This window comes from Uranotaenia lowii, chromosome 2 (genome assembly GCF_029784155.1).
Source record: "Uranotaenia lowii strain MFRU-FL chromosome 2, ASM2978415v1, whole genome shotgun sequence".
NCBI classification, from domain to species: domain Eukaryota; kingdom Metazoa; phylum Arthropoda; class Insecta; order Diptera; family Culicidae; genus Uranotaenia; species Uranotaenia lowii.
Window position 1 is genome coordinate 433,333,429 of NC_073692.1, and position 18,799 is coordinate 433,352,227.

General features: G+C 37.2%; 1 protein-coding gene across 1 annotated transcript; it reads right to left on the minus strand.

Annotated features, from left to right (window-relative positions):
- Nucleotides 1-5,457: 5,457 nt before the first annotated feature.
- On the minus strand, nt 5,458-7,248 carry LOC129749485 (uncharacterized). Its single transcript, XM_055744460.1, has 3 exons — nt 6,754-7,248; nt 6,503-6,691; nt 5,458-6,446 (listed from the first exon to the last, which is right to left on the minus strand). The coding sequence occupies exons 1-3, from the start codon at nt 6,841-6,843 to the stop codon at nt 6,282-6,284; spliced, it is 444 nt and encodes a 147-aa protein (XP_055600435.1). The 5' UTR covers nt 6,844-7,248; the 3' UTR covers nt 5,458-6,281.
- Between the last annotated feature and the right edge of the window lie 11,551 nt (nt 7,249-18,799).

Genomic DNA, 18,799 nt, shown 5'->3' on the forward strand with positions numbered 1-18,799 from the left:
TAACGGAAAACTGAAGTGTTGAAGGTGAATACTGTCTAGAAAACATATTTGAGGTACATTACGAGGTTCCAAAACTATATATTATGTGAAAATTGAGTTGTTGAGTTGTTGAGATTGTTGAGAAACAAGAGACGGTAGCAGTTTTAAGCGAGGAGTGTCAAATTGACACTCAAGGTCTGATTAGGGATTGTTTTTCCTGGGCTTTCAGGGTGCGTGCATAAAAAAGTAATGATGCAAAATTAAAGATTTTGAGAATTCGTTGTTTTGAGAAATTGTTTTACTTGGATGCAGCCGAAGAAAAGTATAAGCCGCCATACTTCCATTAGTGTCAATATGACACTCAAGAGCGAATTAGAGGGTTAATAAGATACAATGTGCCATTCAAATGAAATTCGTGATCATCCAGACAAAGTTAAACATACATATAATTTAAACCCAATAGTTATGTCAAATTTTTTCACATTCTAATTCAGAAATTTGAAACCTGTTGAGTTTGCCTATCACATAAATGTCAAATAGTGTTACACCAGAGGAAGAATGACCATGTCGGTTAAAATCCTCTCTAAATAATCAAATTAGAATTAGAATTAGTGTTACACTGTTATTAATATTTTTCTATCGATGATCATAAAAGATGAACGCGTTGTCAATTTCGAGCAATTGGAATTTGTTATTTATGTCATATCATCTACATAGAAGTTCCACTGCTCCCCGAATGATTAGACTAATGATAAAAGAATATAAAAATTTTCACCGACTTTTGTTTCGAATTTTCAAACGCCTTGATGCATAGATAGATATACAGATAACTTTTTCTCAAATGGTAAGATTCAACAATGTAACAGGTACACAATGTCGAAACAATTTATTTATAATTTGCTAAATATATTTAAAACCAATTAAACAATTCATTCATTTGAAATACTTAAATAAATAAGCCTTATCTTGATGTAACAATAATTTACATTCATATTCAAAAACATATGCCAATAGAAATTTCGCCGTACCTAATTAAAATAATTAAAGACAAGAACGAAACAAACACCCATTACCATATGAAGCACCACCCCAAATGAACAATCATCAATCATTAATACCTAACACATCTGAGTGACCGACACAATTCTGGCGGCAAGCACGTGACTCTAGATGCTATCTTTTGTAGGCCACCGACCACTTTCTTATATTGGCGTCAGGTGAATGACCTCTTTCGGGGGCTTTTGTGCACTTATTTTGGCAAAGCAAAAGTTGGGCCTCTAGTTTCGGGTCGAGAAGGGGAAGACGAGGACTACTCGTATAGTTCGCGAAGTGGGATATAGGTAATTGTTTGACTTCGCGATTAGACTTGTTCGTATCGGGTAGTTCCGGTTACGAAGTCAAGCTAGATCAGCGGACGATTGAGACTCCAAGCTCACTTACGTCCGGTGATTAGTAGAGTCAGGTTCCTCTATTTTTCCTTTACTTAAATTCGACAGGTAACTAAAGTTCAGTGTGTGATTCCGAGACTAGGTTCCCTTATTTAAACAGCCTTCTTTGTCGCATTAGTCGGTGCCAGGTAAAACTGAAGGACAGCTTAGGGAAGTGCAGTGCTAAAAAAGTGGTGCATTTGGATATTAGCCACAGGTACGCACACCCACCACAGCTTCCACCCTAGAAGACGGACACCAGGCCCGTCGCGAACCACCGCGGGGTCCAGCAACAGCAACTCCCGCCAGTTTCATCAACCTCACACCTAGTCACATTGAAACGCGGCACTACAGCCGCTAGCACCACAAGGGGCCGACAGCAGGCTGGTTGGCGGCTGATAGACGCACCAACATTCGTCGAACAATTCACCCTGCCAAACCATTACCAAATTTAACCAAGCTTCCAGCAGGCCACGCTACATAGCTGCGCGAATGCTATGCGGTGACCGGCCGAACAAATAAGGTTCTAATCGCCCCTTCTTAGCTAACTGCATAGCCCTCGACCAGCAAACATCAGCCGGGAGAGCGATAGGCAGCCGCAAAGGAGCGACTGAACACGACGAGACAGACATCAAGTCCCGCCAACAACTAGCGGTCCGACTTTTTTTTTTTTTATTTAAGTCTTTGACTGCCGTCATACAGACCGAGTATTAAAATTAACTTACGATTAAATTAAAGTTATGTTAATGCTAGGGAACGTCACGGATTGCACATTTAAACATTGATTTGGATACATTGAAGTCAAACAAGTGTGACACATCGTTGAAGACTTGACAACATCGATTAAGCGGGTGGTTTTGTCCAAAAACTGTTCTGCTTCTAGGTAGCCAGAAGGTGGTTTGGTTGCGCAAACGGCGTGCTGGGGCGTGTAAACTCAAGCTTTGGAGCAATTGTGGACAGTCAACAGTGTTTGTCAGGATATCGTATACAAACATTCTTTGCAAATATGTTCTTCTTTGACTCAGAGTCGATATAGACAGAAGAGCGCATCTTTGTAAGTAAGGCGGTAGCCTTACGGGGTTTCGCCAGGGCAGTCGACGCAGAGCATAACGAAGAAATTTTTTCTGAACTCGTTCGATCCGTTCGATATGAACAGAGTGGTAGGGTGCCCAAACTGGTGCCGCATATTCCAAGACACTTCGCACTAAAGAGCAGAACACTGTCTTGAGAGCATATGGGTCCTCGAAGCTTAAAGTATTTCTTCGCAGGAATCCAAACATAGCGAAGGCTTTAGCTGTTGTTGTCGCGATATGCTGATTAAACGATAGCTTCTGATCAAAGGTTACTCCTAGATCCTTAATGGTGACAACTCTTTCAAGCGGAGTGCCATCAAAAGCGTATTCGAAGGCCATGGAGGTTCTGGTTCTAAAAAACTCATACACTTGCACTTATCGGCGTTTACTTCCATCCCATGTTTTCCACACCATGCGAGTAGTCTATTGATGTCTTCTTGAAGCGCAGCACAGTCCACTCTCGAGTCAATGATCCTGTAGATTTTCAAATCGTCTGCGAACAGTAGCTTTGGCGATTGAATGAAAGTTGCAAGATCGTTAATGAAAATCACAAAGATAAGCGGTCCTAAGTGACTTCCCTGTGGAACACCAGACGGCATATCGAAACTAGTAGAATTAATTCCACAAATATTTATAAATCCATGACGATGTAACAGGTAGGAATGCAACCATTTGATTGCCCATTCTGGGAATCCGTAGCGCTTAAGTTTCTCGATCACGATCATATGCGGCACTTTATCAAAGGCTTTGGCCAAGTCGACATATATTGAGTCCACCTGCAGTTTTTTACCAATCGCTGTATGCAATTCACTGGCATAGCACATCAAGTTGGTCAACGTAGATCTTTTCCGAATAAACCCGTGCTGGACCTCGGCAAGTAACGGTGTAGCTGCTGAATAGAGCCTTTCGTACATCAAAACTTCGAGCACTTTTGAGAAACAGCAGAGTATTGAAATTATCCGGTAGTTCTCCACACGATGAGCATTTCCAGAATTATGAATTGGAGAAATTGAAGCAATTTTCCAACGGCTAGGAAAAACTCCTTCTGAGATGGATCGGTTGAAAATTAGACAAAGCGGTGTTGCAAGGGAAACAGCTATTCGCGAAACCAACGACGATGGAATTCCATCTGGACCTGGACCTTTCGATGGATCAAGTTTACTGAGAATGTTTAGCACCTCTTGCTCGGTAAATAGAGGCTGGGGTAGCCTGACGTCATAGTTCGACAGATTTCCAAAATAGGTATCAGCACAGTTAGGAGTTGACGAGCTATATACGCTGCTGAAAAATTCGGCAAACAAATCAGCTGATTCTCTGATACTGCTCGAGGTCTTTTACCGTCTCTTTTAAGCCGGACAAACAAAGTGTTTTTCGCACTTTCTGGCGGAAAAATTGCGTTTTTCGGACTGGCGAGCCGACAAAAGTAGCTTTTTCACCACCCACGCGGTGGAAAAACCGAAAAAGTAAATGAAAATCAAATGATTTTTCCAAGTAAAATCGCTAAGTAATTTGCCAAAAACCAAGCGTCTCCACCAATATGCACTGCTAGGTAGAATTTCAAAGAGGGAAAATAGCTTAAGCCTAAAACAGTAGGATGTAAACACTACATGACACACATCAAAGACAATAAAACGAATTAAATTATTGGTTAATGGAATAGCGAATATTTGTGCAATGATCGACTGATTGGGATAACTGGAAAGGGAGTCACACGCTGTTCGTTGTTCGGGATTTATTTATGTTTCTTTACAGCGGAGATTGGCCGCGAATCCAATCGATTTCTGTCTCTTCTGATCCAGGTAAAAGGGTTTGATCTCGTCCGATGATTTCTCCCGGGTTTTGTCCCGACTTCGGGGCGGCTCTCAAGGGTCGAAGTACGGATCCCCTTTTTAGAGTCCCTTCCGCTTCTTTCCCATAATCGGGAATCAGAAGGAACTCGCGACCGAGTCTCGATGATCATCAGCTGGGCAAGATAAGAAAGGGTAGCTGGTCTACCAAACGTAAGTGGCGCTTAAGCCACCTGCTTAAAACCGGAACCGTGTCGGGCCTCTCGTTATAACATATGTAAATTTAAATATGGTGCCAAATTCTGGAATAATCTACGCGGGCAACAAAGGGAAAGTCGGGTTCCACACTGGGTGACGAGCGGGACTTGTTTTGTCATCTAACTATTTATGTATAATGATAATTCATCCCCCCTTTCCTTGATTATTTCCGAGAACATAAACAAATTAACACTTTCGAGGCACCCCTACTTGATTTTGGTTAAACTAGAAATTTTCTCAGTTCATGTTTATGGGCCAGTAATCAAAATGTATACGATTGATTTTAAAATATTCAACCTAAAGATTTTTGCAACCATCCAAATGCAAGCAATTTGTGTGTTGACCTTAAAAAATTATCTGTGCAAAATGTTTGCTCAATCAGGTTTTATTTTGCCATACCTAAAAGCACTTAAAATTTTATTTACCTCTTCTCTTAAAATTTTTCAATTAAATTGAAAGTTCATTTCTGACACCAATTAACTTAAGAATTCATTAAAAGTTTGGATTTGGCATTATAAATGTTGGTCAAATATCGTTTAACTGAAATTTTAAATATTTCAATATCAATGTCAAAAACTACGGTGACCTATTATTTTCGGGAAATATGCTTGACTGTATAATTGAAAACAAATTATACTCGTTATGAAAAGAATAACAAACCCATTGATTTTGATTGATCGGTAGATTGAGATTGACATACCTTTGTGCTGTAGCTCGTATCATATAACGGTCTCCAATGGAAATATATGAAATATCTTCTGAATTTTGAAAATCAAATAAGTAGAGAAATCGTTTCCTGCACATAATACCTAGTTAGAGCTGAAACAGTGGATTTCACACCTTAGCTGTAACAAATTATGTTAAATTTTGAACGTCGTTGAGCGACCTTTTAGAGTTAACCGAGTGAGCTGAAATATTCTGGCATGTCAAGAAACAATTTCAGTCTTCGAGGTTTTGATTCTGGAACATACTAGTACCACCCAAATGCCCATTTTTTAAAAAATGAATTAAATAAAAATTTTAAACAAAAATATCAACCACTTCATATAAGAGTTTTCTCATACCAATTTTGACACCTCTAATGACAACTCTTTCGCTACACTCAACGTATGGAAACAGCAAATTACCTATGGCAGGCAGGACACACCTTCGCCACTTGGTCATCAATTAAAAAGATTAGAATCAGTGTACGACATCCGTGTAGGTAGGTAAATCTCCATTAATGAATCGTGACACGCAATGTCGTTTTATTGCCCACCTTTTTCTGCTCCGATTTGGAATTCCACCCAAAGCGCCACCACCACTTGACGATTACGATTATGGTTCAATTATACTAATAGATCTGTTATGCCTGCTTTGATTTGGACCTTCCGGTTTGATAAAATAAACATATAATCCTTAACTTTGTGATAAGGTGGATGCTTCAATCTAGAACTGGAAGTAAAGTACATCGTGAGGTTATGGAAGATGGCCAACCATGGTGTCTGACACCCTAGAAGTGAAGAAAATGAAAAACCAAAACCCAAAACCCTTCTAGCCATTCATTCGTGTATGAATGAGAATGGTTTTGTGATATAGTTAGGTATCCTTCGATATCAGAAATGCCGTGGTGGACGATGACGGCGTAGAAAAACACGTGTACCTTTTCATCCGACATGGTTTTTGCGTGATGCCGTATAGTTTACCAACCGGGGGACGATGAAACGATTACCTTATAAAACGGCGAATGTCACCGTCTAAACAAGCGGCACTCGCGTTTATAAAAGAGACAGAAGTCCCACTTCAGGGCGGGCTCCCGGTGGAGTTTTCTTTCCAGACTGACTGAAGTCTACCACCGGATGGCAAAGTGAATGAAAGATGACACAACTGGCAAAAGCTCCTGTAATCCAGTTGAAACGACCGACGAACGACCGAACGACCACCTGTTGATTGGAAAAGCGGTTTGATAGTCAGTTTGTCTTTCCGGATTTTCTTCCACCTTCTCCTTCTCGGCGCTCGGCCTCCGCCACCCTGTGTCGCCGTATGATTTTCCGCATTCATCCTGATATTCAACGCTTGCTAGGATGATGATATTGGTGGCACCCACCGCGCCCCATTTGTATTGATTTTTTCTACTTAATCTGTGCAAACTCGCATGAAGTAGGTCGATTTTTCCTACACTGCAGTGCTGAAATGGGGATATAGATTAGAAATGCGAAAGATTTTATGACTATCATTTTTTCTGCTCACTACTTTGTGGTGGATCCCAAGGGATAATCCTGTTACGTAATTCATGAATTTTATGGTCGCCACTAAGCACCATGAAATATTTACCCCCATAAACACAAGTCGGATGCTCGTATTTGTGGAGTTGAATTTTTAATACTATTTGCTGAACTGCTTTTCGTCACTCACTTTGGACGCCAGCTGTAGACGTGTGAAAAGCGGGAACGGAAGTCGGAAGTGGTTTTCCCACTGGCACTAAACATTGCTCACGTGAGGCTATAAATTATTAATGAACTATTATGTTCTCACGTGTTGAGATGTTTCCCCGAGTGGAAGTGAAAAACTGCCCCCACATATCTTTTATAGCCTCGTAAGCGATAGGAAGTTTTCCTGTCTTTGTGGTGTTGTCAGCCTTTCACGAGGAAATTAAATTCTCTACTGATGAAAGGGCTTTACAAAAAGAGTTGCTTATTAAGCACAAGCGTCTTATACTCTTGAGTAAACTTAAAAGTAAAGACCGTTTGTACGAGATAGTTTCAAAGTATCGATGAAATTTGAAGCCCTCCGGGGAGTAAATAGATAAACATGTTACGTTTGTGATGGAAAACGCGATGAATGTCCGGAAAATTAGCATCCAAAATCGGCCCCCACCACGTACAATAATCTGCAGCAGCCCCTCTTCCTCGACAACCCACCAGCACCCGAACAAGCACCAATCTATTCACGAGCTGGGTGAAACCCGAGCAGCCCTAGCACACTCTTCACCACACTTCGCACTTAACGAGCCAGGCAGGGCAAGACGACGACGCCCCGCAACGACGACGACCGACGCTAACTTGTGTGGCGTGGACCCCCAAAGGCTGTACCACTTTACTACCACGTGGCATCCCCATAGATGATACCTACTTCATCGTCGTGGGGCATACACAAGAGTACGTACCTACACACGCCGGATCTACTTCAGTCAGTCGGTTCAGTATTAAAGTGTAACCGAGAAGCCGTTCGTTGCGTTCCGTTGTATGGGTTCGGTTAAGTGACAACGACAACGGAACCGGAAAGTTTTGGTTTTTTTCCACATACAATTCAGACCAGCAGCCCAAGTGCCGAGCGACCGACCGACGACAATGTCCTTCCTGCCTGCAACATGAGAGAGATAGAGAGCGAAACAGGGAAAACCACAAAAGACACCCTAGTGTCCCCCCGTGTAGCTGAGCGCTTCCGTTCAGTGGGAAAGAGCAAGAGATAATGCAGATATGATTTTTTCCATATTACTTTCGTTGTATCTTTAATAATGTTTTAGGGATGCCTGAAACTTGGTATTACAATATTTTTGTCTACGAAATATGCAAAATATTTTGAATTTTAAAAAACTTAAACGAGGTGCTGGTGGTTTGAATCTAGAGAATGATTATGGCATGTTCAATATGCAAACTCACGAGAGCTGTCCCGAACTTCTAAAAGGAGCTTTCAAAACGCCATTCACTCCAAGAATTAGCCTTTTTTTAATTAAACGCACTGCAAGCTTAAATTGCTTAGCAGCACAATTTTTTTTCATACTCATATTAGAATAAAAAATCTTATCATTAAAAATTTAAAAAAAATAGAGATGTACCGAATAGTGGTATTCGGCGAAAGGCCGAATACCGCATATTGACCTTTTCAACTATTCGGCCGAATATTCTGTTGAGTTTTTAATCGAAAAACTTTTATTTCTACTGCCATTTCTAATAGAAATCTTTTATTTCTGCCATCTTAACGTCCCTCATGTTTTGAAGTCGATTATTTCTTACCAGATGTATCAGATCTTTTTTTAAGTAGAGGTCTCTTTAATTTTCAAAATGTTACCATCAGCTGAAAGGTCATCAGATGACTTGTCGCGTCTAGAACGTTTATCACAAAAGAGATAGGATTCCAGTGAAATCCCAAAAAGAACGATGATCTTTAACCTTAAGCATACAATACTTTCTACGACACGTACCCACACGGCCGGGTCTGAACGACTTTTTGAAAAACTTGTAGAAAAAACGGAAAAATTGAACAGAAACTATTCTCTTAATATGCTCTGAACAGGCATTATTCTCAAACATACGAGAGGTAAAAGATGTAAAAGTACTTGAAATTTCAAGTTTTCATCGATTTACAATGGTAGTGTACAGATCGTATCTTAAAAATATTTTTTTTCTAAAAAATCGTTCAAAATTCAAAAAATTTCAAAGAGATATTTGTTTTTCTTCATTTCATTTAGCAGAAAAATCTGAATAAATCCGGGTAAAATCCGGAAAATTCAAAAAATATGTGGCCATCTCGGTCAGATTTAATTTTTCTCGAATTCTTTAATCGGTTTATAGCAAGTCTGGATATATCAAGTAAATTTGGAATAAACGATAATCAAAGTATAAAGCTATCTACAGTGAAAAATTTACGGATACATCTAAAATGTTTAACTGAAACTATGAGTATTTGATGATTTTGAAGGTTTTTCAACATTACCTTTGGATATTTAATAAATTATCCAAAATCAGTTGAAAAATTTGAGAAATCTGTTTTTGTATAAATTTTAAATAATAAATATTCTGCCTATTTAGTCGAATAGCTCAACTATTCGGTGAGCCGAATATTCGGCTAATTGGTTTTTTGGCAGTATTCGGCCGACCGAATGTTTGGTACATCTTTAAAAAATATACTAAGGAATTATCACAGGGTAACAGTATATTTGTTTACATTTATTAATAACTGATATTGGCAGATTTTCTTCATATTGATTCGAGTCTTTGTAAGATTTTGTCTATCACATCTAGTTTTGATAATATGGTTTACGGAAATTTTGAAAAACATCAGATTTCAGTGAAGCCAACCAACTGACATAAAAATCTCTAACATTTTATGGATGTATCTACTATTCTTAATTGAACCAAAAAACAAGGTTAGCTTAGCTATTTTAGCTTGATTGGCTACTCCCATCCACCTTTGGACTATGAAACCCGAAATACATCATCATGAATTTCTACTTACAGTAGTAAAATTTATTTATTAATCATTAAGCCACTCCATTATTGCTTCCACATTACTTTTTATGCATTTCGAACTACATTGTCGCAGGCGAGGTTAATTCAACCTAGAAACAAAATTTCCTCTAAACATTATAGTTCAAAAGAGAAAATGCTTTAGAAATTCCATTTTTTTTTTTGAAAAAATAAATAGAAAAAAAGATTTCCATTTTCTTTTGATTCTATTCTCGTATTTAGCAGAACAAAGAAAAATAAAACAAGGAATTTCTTAATTTTTTTTTTCAGAAGTCAATATTAATCGCAGTCTTCAAGAAATATTATCATTGATTTAAAACCTTAATTTTCATCATATGTTGTACATTATACTGATAACAGATTAAGAATTTATTGCATATTTGTATCTTCAAAAGGAGCTAAACAGCTCTTAAACTCTTGATTACTTGGAAAACTGTTTGAATTGAATTTTGTTGTTTTGTGAATTCTAGAAACGCATGATGCTTAATGTTTACCTATTTCAGCAAAGTTGCATAGTGCAGCATGTACACATTTTAACTTTAACGATCCAAGAATATTAGAAGGATATTGGTGAAAAAAATTTAGAACAATTGGTACAAATGTATGAACGCAAAATATGAAGTCTGTGTTAATCAGTCAACAAAAAAAAATTGAAATTTTTTTGGTTTCTTTTCTAAAAGTTTGTTAATTTTGTATGAATTATTCTTAAGAGATATCCTTTTTTTAACACAGTTCTGTTAAATGGATGTTTTTTTTCGATCAACAAATTTGAACTACATACTTTCATAGTCAGTATTTAAAATAATATATGAAGAAAATTTTGAACACTGATGAAGTTATCAATTTGTATCTTTTACAGTAATCAGATATGCTTAATGAAAACAATCATTTATTATCGTCCCAATCAAAAGCAAAATTAATGCCCACGCGAACAAAAATCTTCATAACAGAGTTTCCTTTATATACGAAAAATATCGGTATCGTTTATTTTTTTTCTTTCGAAGGAATATGCACAAACAATATTTCAGAAACTGCAACCGAATTGAATGCAGAGAAAATCATAAAATTGCCAGGAAAAGAGAGAAAAAGAGAGACCGTTAAATATTCGATTCATATCGATGGAAAACGGGCATCTGGTAATCTAATTTGCAAAAAATAGATATAGCTGCGAACGCTATTAATCACCTTGGCTTGCTTCGATTTATGACAAAATCGTTGAGTTACGTAAGAGCCATTTTACTGGTGTTGGGATAAGAGGTAGGAATTTTAGCAGCTATAGCACAGATATGAATTTTCATGTTGTGAAAAATAGATAATAAATGTTGGCCGCCTACCGGTGCGATAGAAAACGAAGGTATAAAATCGAAATCTACCAGCGAAGCCATGTGCATTTGCTTTTGCTGTGCATTTAACGAATGAAAATTATTGTATTTAAAACGGCAGTTAATAGGAAATGGACTAAAAAACCAGTGTGTTTCGAAATAAAGACTTTAAAACACACAGTGTTGCTGAAATTAAAAGTGCTAAATTGACGGTCGCCATATGAGAGAAGGTTTACTTTTCTCTGCATGGTTAGATTTTTTTTCACTTTTAAGAATAATGTTTTTTTGTAATGATTTGAAATGGATATAATTTGTCAAATTATTGAATTTATTTATTTAAAAAAATCATAAACAAGAAATGGGAAAACAGAATAAAAATTATTTAAAAAAATTATACCCAGAAATGAAAACGCAACACCCCTACCTGGATGCAACAAAAAACATGATTGTTCACGTATAGTTATTACGTCGGTATTATTGGCGCGCAAGAGCCCCCAAACCGTGGATTGCCGGTTGATTGACGGAGTTTTTTTTTCTCTAGTTTTGTCCCATATTCTTGCCTCGGTACCAACAACCAGCAACGAAAACGGGCAACTGGCGGTAACGATGGGTCCCCCGGGGGCATGCGCAGATTTTTGGCGGGCCACGTGATCCGGCAAATAAAGGACGCTGAAATCGATACACCCGGAACGTATGTATGGCAATATGACCAGTGGGTTCGGGAAAACGAGATGAAACACGATGAATTATGATACTGCACTGTGATCTGGAAGATAGTAACTTTTAATTGTAAGAATTCTAATAGGGAAAATGTTCAGTTTATACATTCCAATTGTTGAACATCGAAAAAGATTGAAAGTAAAAATAAGAAATTACTAAATTGAAGAAAAGTCTTAGAACCAAATTGAAATAAGTTATTTCAAGTGTAACAGGAAAAACTGTACAAATGTTGGTCCTCTGCTGAGAAGGCACCAAGCTCAAAGTACGGTGGTAAGCCCTGACTATAAAGTCTGTAAGTGATGAGCGTAAAATTGGTGCATGCGCAGCGCAATTTCGTTGGTGCAATGTGTGGGAAAGCGGTCCCTACGAGTGGATGAGGTTTTTTTTCTTGCTCGTTCGCTAATTCAGTGCTGGCTGGTACAAATTAAACGCCGAGGAAACCTTCCTGTCAACTGGGTGGTGGTTGGATGGAAATAATGCATCAGTTCACAGACAAACTAGACTCAGTCTTTGTTCGACCACGGCGTTGGCTAGACTAGGAGCTTCCATCAGTTCGGCATTTGGTGTTTTGAACAGATTATACTGTTATAACAAGCATATTTTGATATGAACACCACAGTTTTTGGCATAAAATGTGAAGTGAATCCTAATGCACTCATTTAAATATTTAGAAATCATATGGCTGAGAAAATTAAGTTTTCGGGAAAATTATTTGTTTATTGCAGGAGTCCATTCAACGAAGAACGGAAAATTCCATTGGAAAATTCCGAAGCAAATAGTATAAAAATTAGTTAGTGAAAAAGTTACGTTCTTAAGAATAAGTTAAGTTCAAAATTTGTGAACAAGCATATCCATTTTTTCCAAAAGAAAATTGTTTTCAAATATACATAGTTTTATATTTTTTGGATGTAACAGTTCGTTCAATCAGCCGATTCTTGAAAACTTATGTAAATACTTCTATTACAAAACTATCAATTTGATTGAATTTTTCAAACATTACTTGAATAATTATACCTTACACAAAAGTCGGATAAGAATCATTTTCCATTCTTACTGACAGAAACTTTTTCCTTGATATTCTATCCTGAATCACAAAGAGGAAGACAAGAAAATTGGGTGAAGAACGAATGGAAGCTGGCGTGGAAATTCCCCACGATGGGAAATGAATACATGTTTATAACGAACAGCTCTTTCTGCTTTGATTCACCACTTAATGCTTTCCGATTCCGAGTATCTCAACGAGGAGATATCGCCATCAAGGTATCGTGGCCTAGATTTATTCTGAATTTTGGAAAGATTTTTTGTCATTCCTCAAAAATTTCCAACTTCAGAGGCTTCAGAAGCTTTTTCGAATAGCAGTTGAGAGAACCAAATACTTAAAATGTTGATTAAAAATCAATGCAACTACCATTAGAAAAGGCCTGTAGCACCCAGCAAAGTGGTTATATAGCCAATTGAACGAATTTGAAAACTTTCCCCTAAGGATCGAGAAAAACAAATTCATACAACAAGATTATTCAGCACGACGCTTTCCATCTTGGAAATGGGAAGCTCAAAGCCAAAATAATCGAGAAATATGATATTGTATCTAAGTCAGCTATCATGTTTTTTAATGAGAAATTGGTGTATTCAATACAAAAACAACGTTGAACAATCCATAATAGCATTTAAGGAGTGTATTCGAAAAAAAATGCAATACTTTGTTTTGTGAATAACTTTTGAAAGCGTGGATGTAAATTGATGAAACTTTCAGTGTAGTTACTTGATAATGTAATGTTTACGTATGCCAATTATCGTCATGTTCTGTCAAGTGGTTTTTGAAATAGTTATTTTTGATTCCGTTTGTTCTTCCAAAATAACAAAAAAAAAATAATTTTGTTGAAGTTATAACAAATTTAGCCATTGAAGTGCTTTGCAGAGAAAACGGTCGCATTTGGAGGCAGCCCTCTTTGTATTTTTAGCCATTCATCGTGTCAATCGTTTGAAACACTGAGTTATTTGCTGTTTCCACAGATCTTTAGCCTCCTCAAGTACTAGACATTGATTTTTTTTCGAATACACTCCTTAGGTTCAAATGTGTAATCTCGACTCTAAATTTTGTGAAATTGCAAGTTCTTTGGCACTTCACACAGTGGGGACTTCACAATTGATGGTCATTAGTTTTTTTTTCAAATAAATGTTATAAGTTGATGTCTTCAGAAAAGTTTTACTGTTGTTCAAAATCTAGATGGTGTTGGTGTGTATTTTGAATATGAAGATATCATTTTATTTGATCTAGATAACTTTGTTAGCCTATTAATGGTCAAAGCAATTTTCTGCGTTTTGATAATCTCGCTCACAGCACAACGGCAAAAGCAAGGTAAGGGTTATCAGAGACATAGCATTGTATTTGACTTATTTTCATCTCTGTTTCGGAAACAAATAGAGCAAATTCACTATTCTGGAACCCGTTGAATGCTTTTCCGAAAGTCACGTTAAGGGTAATTTTCCTGGTTCCAACTTGAAAACGTCCATTATTAATTTTTCTTTTAGCAGTTAATAATTTAAAAAGTTTTTCAAATGCTTTTGTTGATTTGAATTGAGTGAAAAACATATTTTAAGGATTTTGTTTGAATGCTTATTGTTAATTTTAGAATAAGCTTGGCATTGTTGCACCTCACTCAATTAACTTCTACCAAAACCAATAGCAGATTTTTTGAGAAAATTTAATTGCCTTTTTATGCAGAATACTTTCAAATCGAATATCCATAAACTTCGATGTTCTTTAGGTGTTTGGTTCAGAAAAGTTTAGATACCGGTATTTCGATAGCAACTTACTATTTTCAGATTTTGCATGCTTAAAAGAAATAAACATCTACAAATGCTAGAAAAGTCAATAGTAAGTCAATTATAAGTTTATCTGATACCACTGAAAGACGTTTTTGAGATTTTGAAATTATAGCTTTTAATTTATTTACCAGCTTTGTTACGTAGGTTTGTTGAGTAAAAAGAACTTCTCTTTCACCGATTTTTTCAAAAAATACTCTTACTTTTTCATAAAATCTATTTTTTTATATTTGCACACTTTTTTAAGTCATTTATTGATCTATAATTTTTACCACAGAAGCAAAACCTTTGCAAAATCATCATTTTTTACACAAACTCACCTGGTTGGAACCTTTTCATGAGTGGGCATCTCGAAGAATTTGATCTCTTAAATCCGGTTTTAACATATATTTCTTTGTCCATCAGAACACATCTGTCACATTGCGTAAAAATCGGTTGCACAGATTGCGATCTATTGAACTGCTCACTATTAGTTATTTACATGGTTTCTACGAGTCAGGCATCACTTTTTGCCTGCCGGAAAAGAATATATTGCATTATTTAAAGAGTATGCATTCAGTTATCCCCAATAACCAAAGGCTTTTTACCATATTTAAGATCAAGGGTTCCACACTGATGCTTGGTTTGAACTTTGTATGGATCCTAGAGTGGCTCCTTATACTTCTTAACCATTTGATCCAAAAAAAAAATCAGAAAAAATCAACAGTTCATGAGTTTTCAAGTCGACAGTGAAGAATTTTCGTGGCGCAAAATGCGCAAAAGGCGCTAAAGGCGCAAAAGGCGCAAATTTTTGCAAAATAATTTTTAACATGTCTTTTTGCATCGTAAATATCTCAAACACACGTTAACCTAAAAATCTGGCAAGAATAGACAACATAGTCCTTTTCAAGAAACACAACGCTGCTAAAGTTTTGCCTATCCGATCTCTAGTAATGTAGCTATCACCGAAATGAAGTGTCCGGATACTAAATGGCCATAGCCTTAGCGTGTACCGTGACGGGCAAATCAACGTTATAAGCAAATCTAAGTTTTCTTGAAAACGTTCACAAAATGTTCCAAAATCAGTGAGTGGTTGTTTGGTTTTGATCACCGCATTTTTCTATGGATTTCTTTGATTGATAATTTTTCGGTGATTTATTTAGAACGAAATTAAAACTGCTGTTTTTTTACGTTTCGGCCTGAAATATTAAGAGACGGCCGTTAAGGAAACACGCGGCAAAACAAGTTTTTTTCTGAAGATGACCAAAGCTCAGTAGGCCGAAACATAAAAAACAGCAGTTTTAATTTAGTCATAAATAAATCACCGAAAAATTATCAACCAAAGAAAACCATAAAATCAGTGAGTTTAATGCTTGCGACCTAGCTCTGGTGAGACCAAGCCCAACAGGAACATCAGCGATTTTCAAGATTTAATAGACCCTCGACACTAAGGCTTTCAGAGACATGATGATGAGTCATCATCGTTGACTATTATTTATGTCTTATGTTAAGCTAATTATTATTTTCTTATAGTTAATAGAACACAGCCACTTAAAGAGGTATCAATGAAGAGATTTCTGAAAATAGCTGAGGTACTACTTCAACCTTTTTTCGGTAGCTGCTTTCTTTAATATTAGTGTACATTCCGTACATGGCTATCTACATATGTAATGTTTAAACAAGACCGGATTATTATTCGGAAGCTGTAGACTCCAGGTTTTGTTAACCTCACTCAATTTTCAAATCTCTTGGAATACCAGAAACTGAATCTCGGTCATTATGGAACGATTGTATTTTGGATAATATACACTCGTTTTTGGACACAATATTAAGTTGCGAATTTATATTTGTACGCTCCTAGTGAAGCAGTAACGCCACGTTGAAAGATATGTAACGATATTCCGCGAACAACGTCCAAGTTCTATTGAAAGACAAACGTCCAGCTATCAAAGTTACACATGTACATATAAAAACACCTACCTAAATTAAACCATTTTAAGGTAAAGTGGCGTCAAGTTGCGAGTGTGTCCAATAAAACTACAAAACTTTGTGAAGAAAAAACAAATATAAATGACGGCATTTCGCTCTCAGATTGAATAAATAATATGTTTCTTCAATCTTCAACGTACTTGAATGCCTACCAAATTTCAATGGGTCTTATATTTCTTAATGAGCGAATTCTGCCCATTGTTATATTTTGAAATGTTATGTACCTTCCTTTTTACAACCGTGATCGTTAAAAAAAAACTACTTGTGAGGCCGTCTATCAACTCGTATAAAACAATCAGTAGAAATTTATATCGCCACGCTTGAAACGCATAATCCTTTGATGACATCGATTCTTTCGGGGTAAAGCAGAATTCGGGTAGCATTTACCGAGGTAATCTGTTTACTCACTGGTAAATAATTCTCCAAATCCAATTAGCCACGAGATTAATCACGTCGGAGTACACGAGCCGTGGAAATCTCGCTCCTCCCGAAGCTTATGGATCGCAACGAGCCATGAACGCGGTGCTGGTTGGCTGCTGCTAAGTGCTGACGTTATTCACGCGTACTTACTAACAACATTTTATCGCCACCCTGTGTGTACCAAAGTGCCAGCGCCAAGTATGCAAATTTATATTCATATAAGTAACATGAATTAATTAATTTCCTCACCGTGGATCATCATCCGAAAGTGCTGATCCGTGCGACATTGGCAAAAATGTTCGCGGGCAAATTTTTTATGCCAAATTTTCCCACCGGCCAAATTTCGAATGTTACCAAAGTGATTCATCACGATATAAAGATACAAACTTGTATGTATGACATGGCAGGCGTCCGACAGGTGTTACCCGTCCACTTGAAATCCTGTGAGCGGAACAAAAGTGTTTGACCACCACCTGTCTACGGCCGTCCAAGGTATAAGTGTCAGTGATTGACGGCTGCCTGCCTGGCGGTGGTTTATTTAGGAATGCTCGAAGTATTGAAGGGGTTGCGTCGGAGAATTTCAAACAGTTGACTAGCTATGCGATGGGATAATTAACAGATCTGTCAATGACGGTGACAGATGAATGACTGGGGCGCTGTGGGAGTATTTCCTCCTGTTTAATCGTTTGCGAGTTGTCACGATAAAAGACGATACTAGAAAGCTTTGCAGGACGTACGTATAACGAAACGAGAAAAAATATCACTTTTGACGGCGGCGCTATTTGTAAAATTTACGATCAATAGCAGCCAGCGTACGCACAAGAAATAAAACACAACAACATCTCTCGCGGTTTGGCTAGATTAGATTTATGCGATCTTAAGTAGCTTCCACTTGAAAGAGGAGTGTATCAGGAGGTTTTCCTCGTATGTGGTAAGCGGTTCACACTTTAAATTTATATTCCGTCAAGTGGATGAAGAACCGGGATTTAATCGATATGTAAATCATAAAAATAACTTAAGACTATAAAACTTCATATGATGAATGTTCCGCCTAATTCAATAGATGATAAAAAAAGAACAATTACATTATTGAGGAATATCCACAAGTACTTAAAAACAAATAAAAATAATAAAAATGAAAAACAACATTTGAATTTTATTGAAGCTGTTTTAATTTAAGGATGCACGTTAGTGATTATAAGTCTTCCATTGTGGTGAATACGTATATATAAAATCAAACTGTATTTAAATTAGTTGTAGTTTGAAAAACCAACAAAACTGCTAAGAATTTGCCTACAAATATCCAACTAATGTAGGCCTTGACAATGGGGCAGCATGGTTTTTGGTACGAAACGATCCATTCACAGAGCTCTTCGATTGACCGACCAAAACGGAAAATTCCAAACCATAGGTGACACATTTTCGCCTGGTAGCTCGTACCCACACACGGCGACGCTGATTTGTCTTTAATCTGCCGCCTAATAACGGTTGGAAAATAAACACCCTTGCGGGACAGGTACCTAAGCTTCTGCTGTTCAGCTCGGGAGGGTGGTGTCGTGTTGTGTTTTTGTTGATGTTGTTTCTGTTGTTTTTCACGATAACGGCTACAGTGTGCAAAGTCCTTCTTCTATTTAAGGCACCGCACCGCTGATTTAAGGAATGTTCATAATTTTAAAGATAAGTCAAAGTGATCCATGACCTACTTTAGATTTATTCTCTAAGAACATGTGCTCATAATTTGTGATTGGGGGAATGTTCCTAAAAGATGTTTTAATAAACATTTATATTAGG

What these genes read in the sequence shown, in the direction of transcription:
- LOC129749485 (XM_055744460.1), bottom strand. Translation starts at nt 6,843, where the DNA reads ATGGGGGTAAATATTTCATGGTGCTTAGTGGCGACCATAAAATTCATG. An exon ending in TTGGGATCCACCACAAAGTA is followed by an intron (nt 6,692 to 6,753) that starts GTGAGCAGAAAA and finishes TCCCCATTTCAG; the next exon opens with CACTGCAGTGTAGGAAAAAT. An exon ending in CGAGCGCCGAGAAGGAGAAG is followed by an intron (nt 6,447 to 6,502) that starts GTGGAAGAAAAT and finishes TCCAATCAACAG; the next exon opens with GTGGTCGTTCGGTCGTTCGT.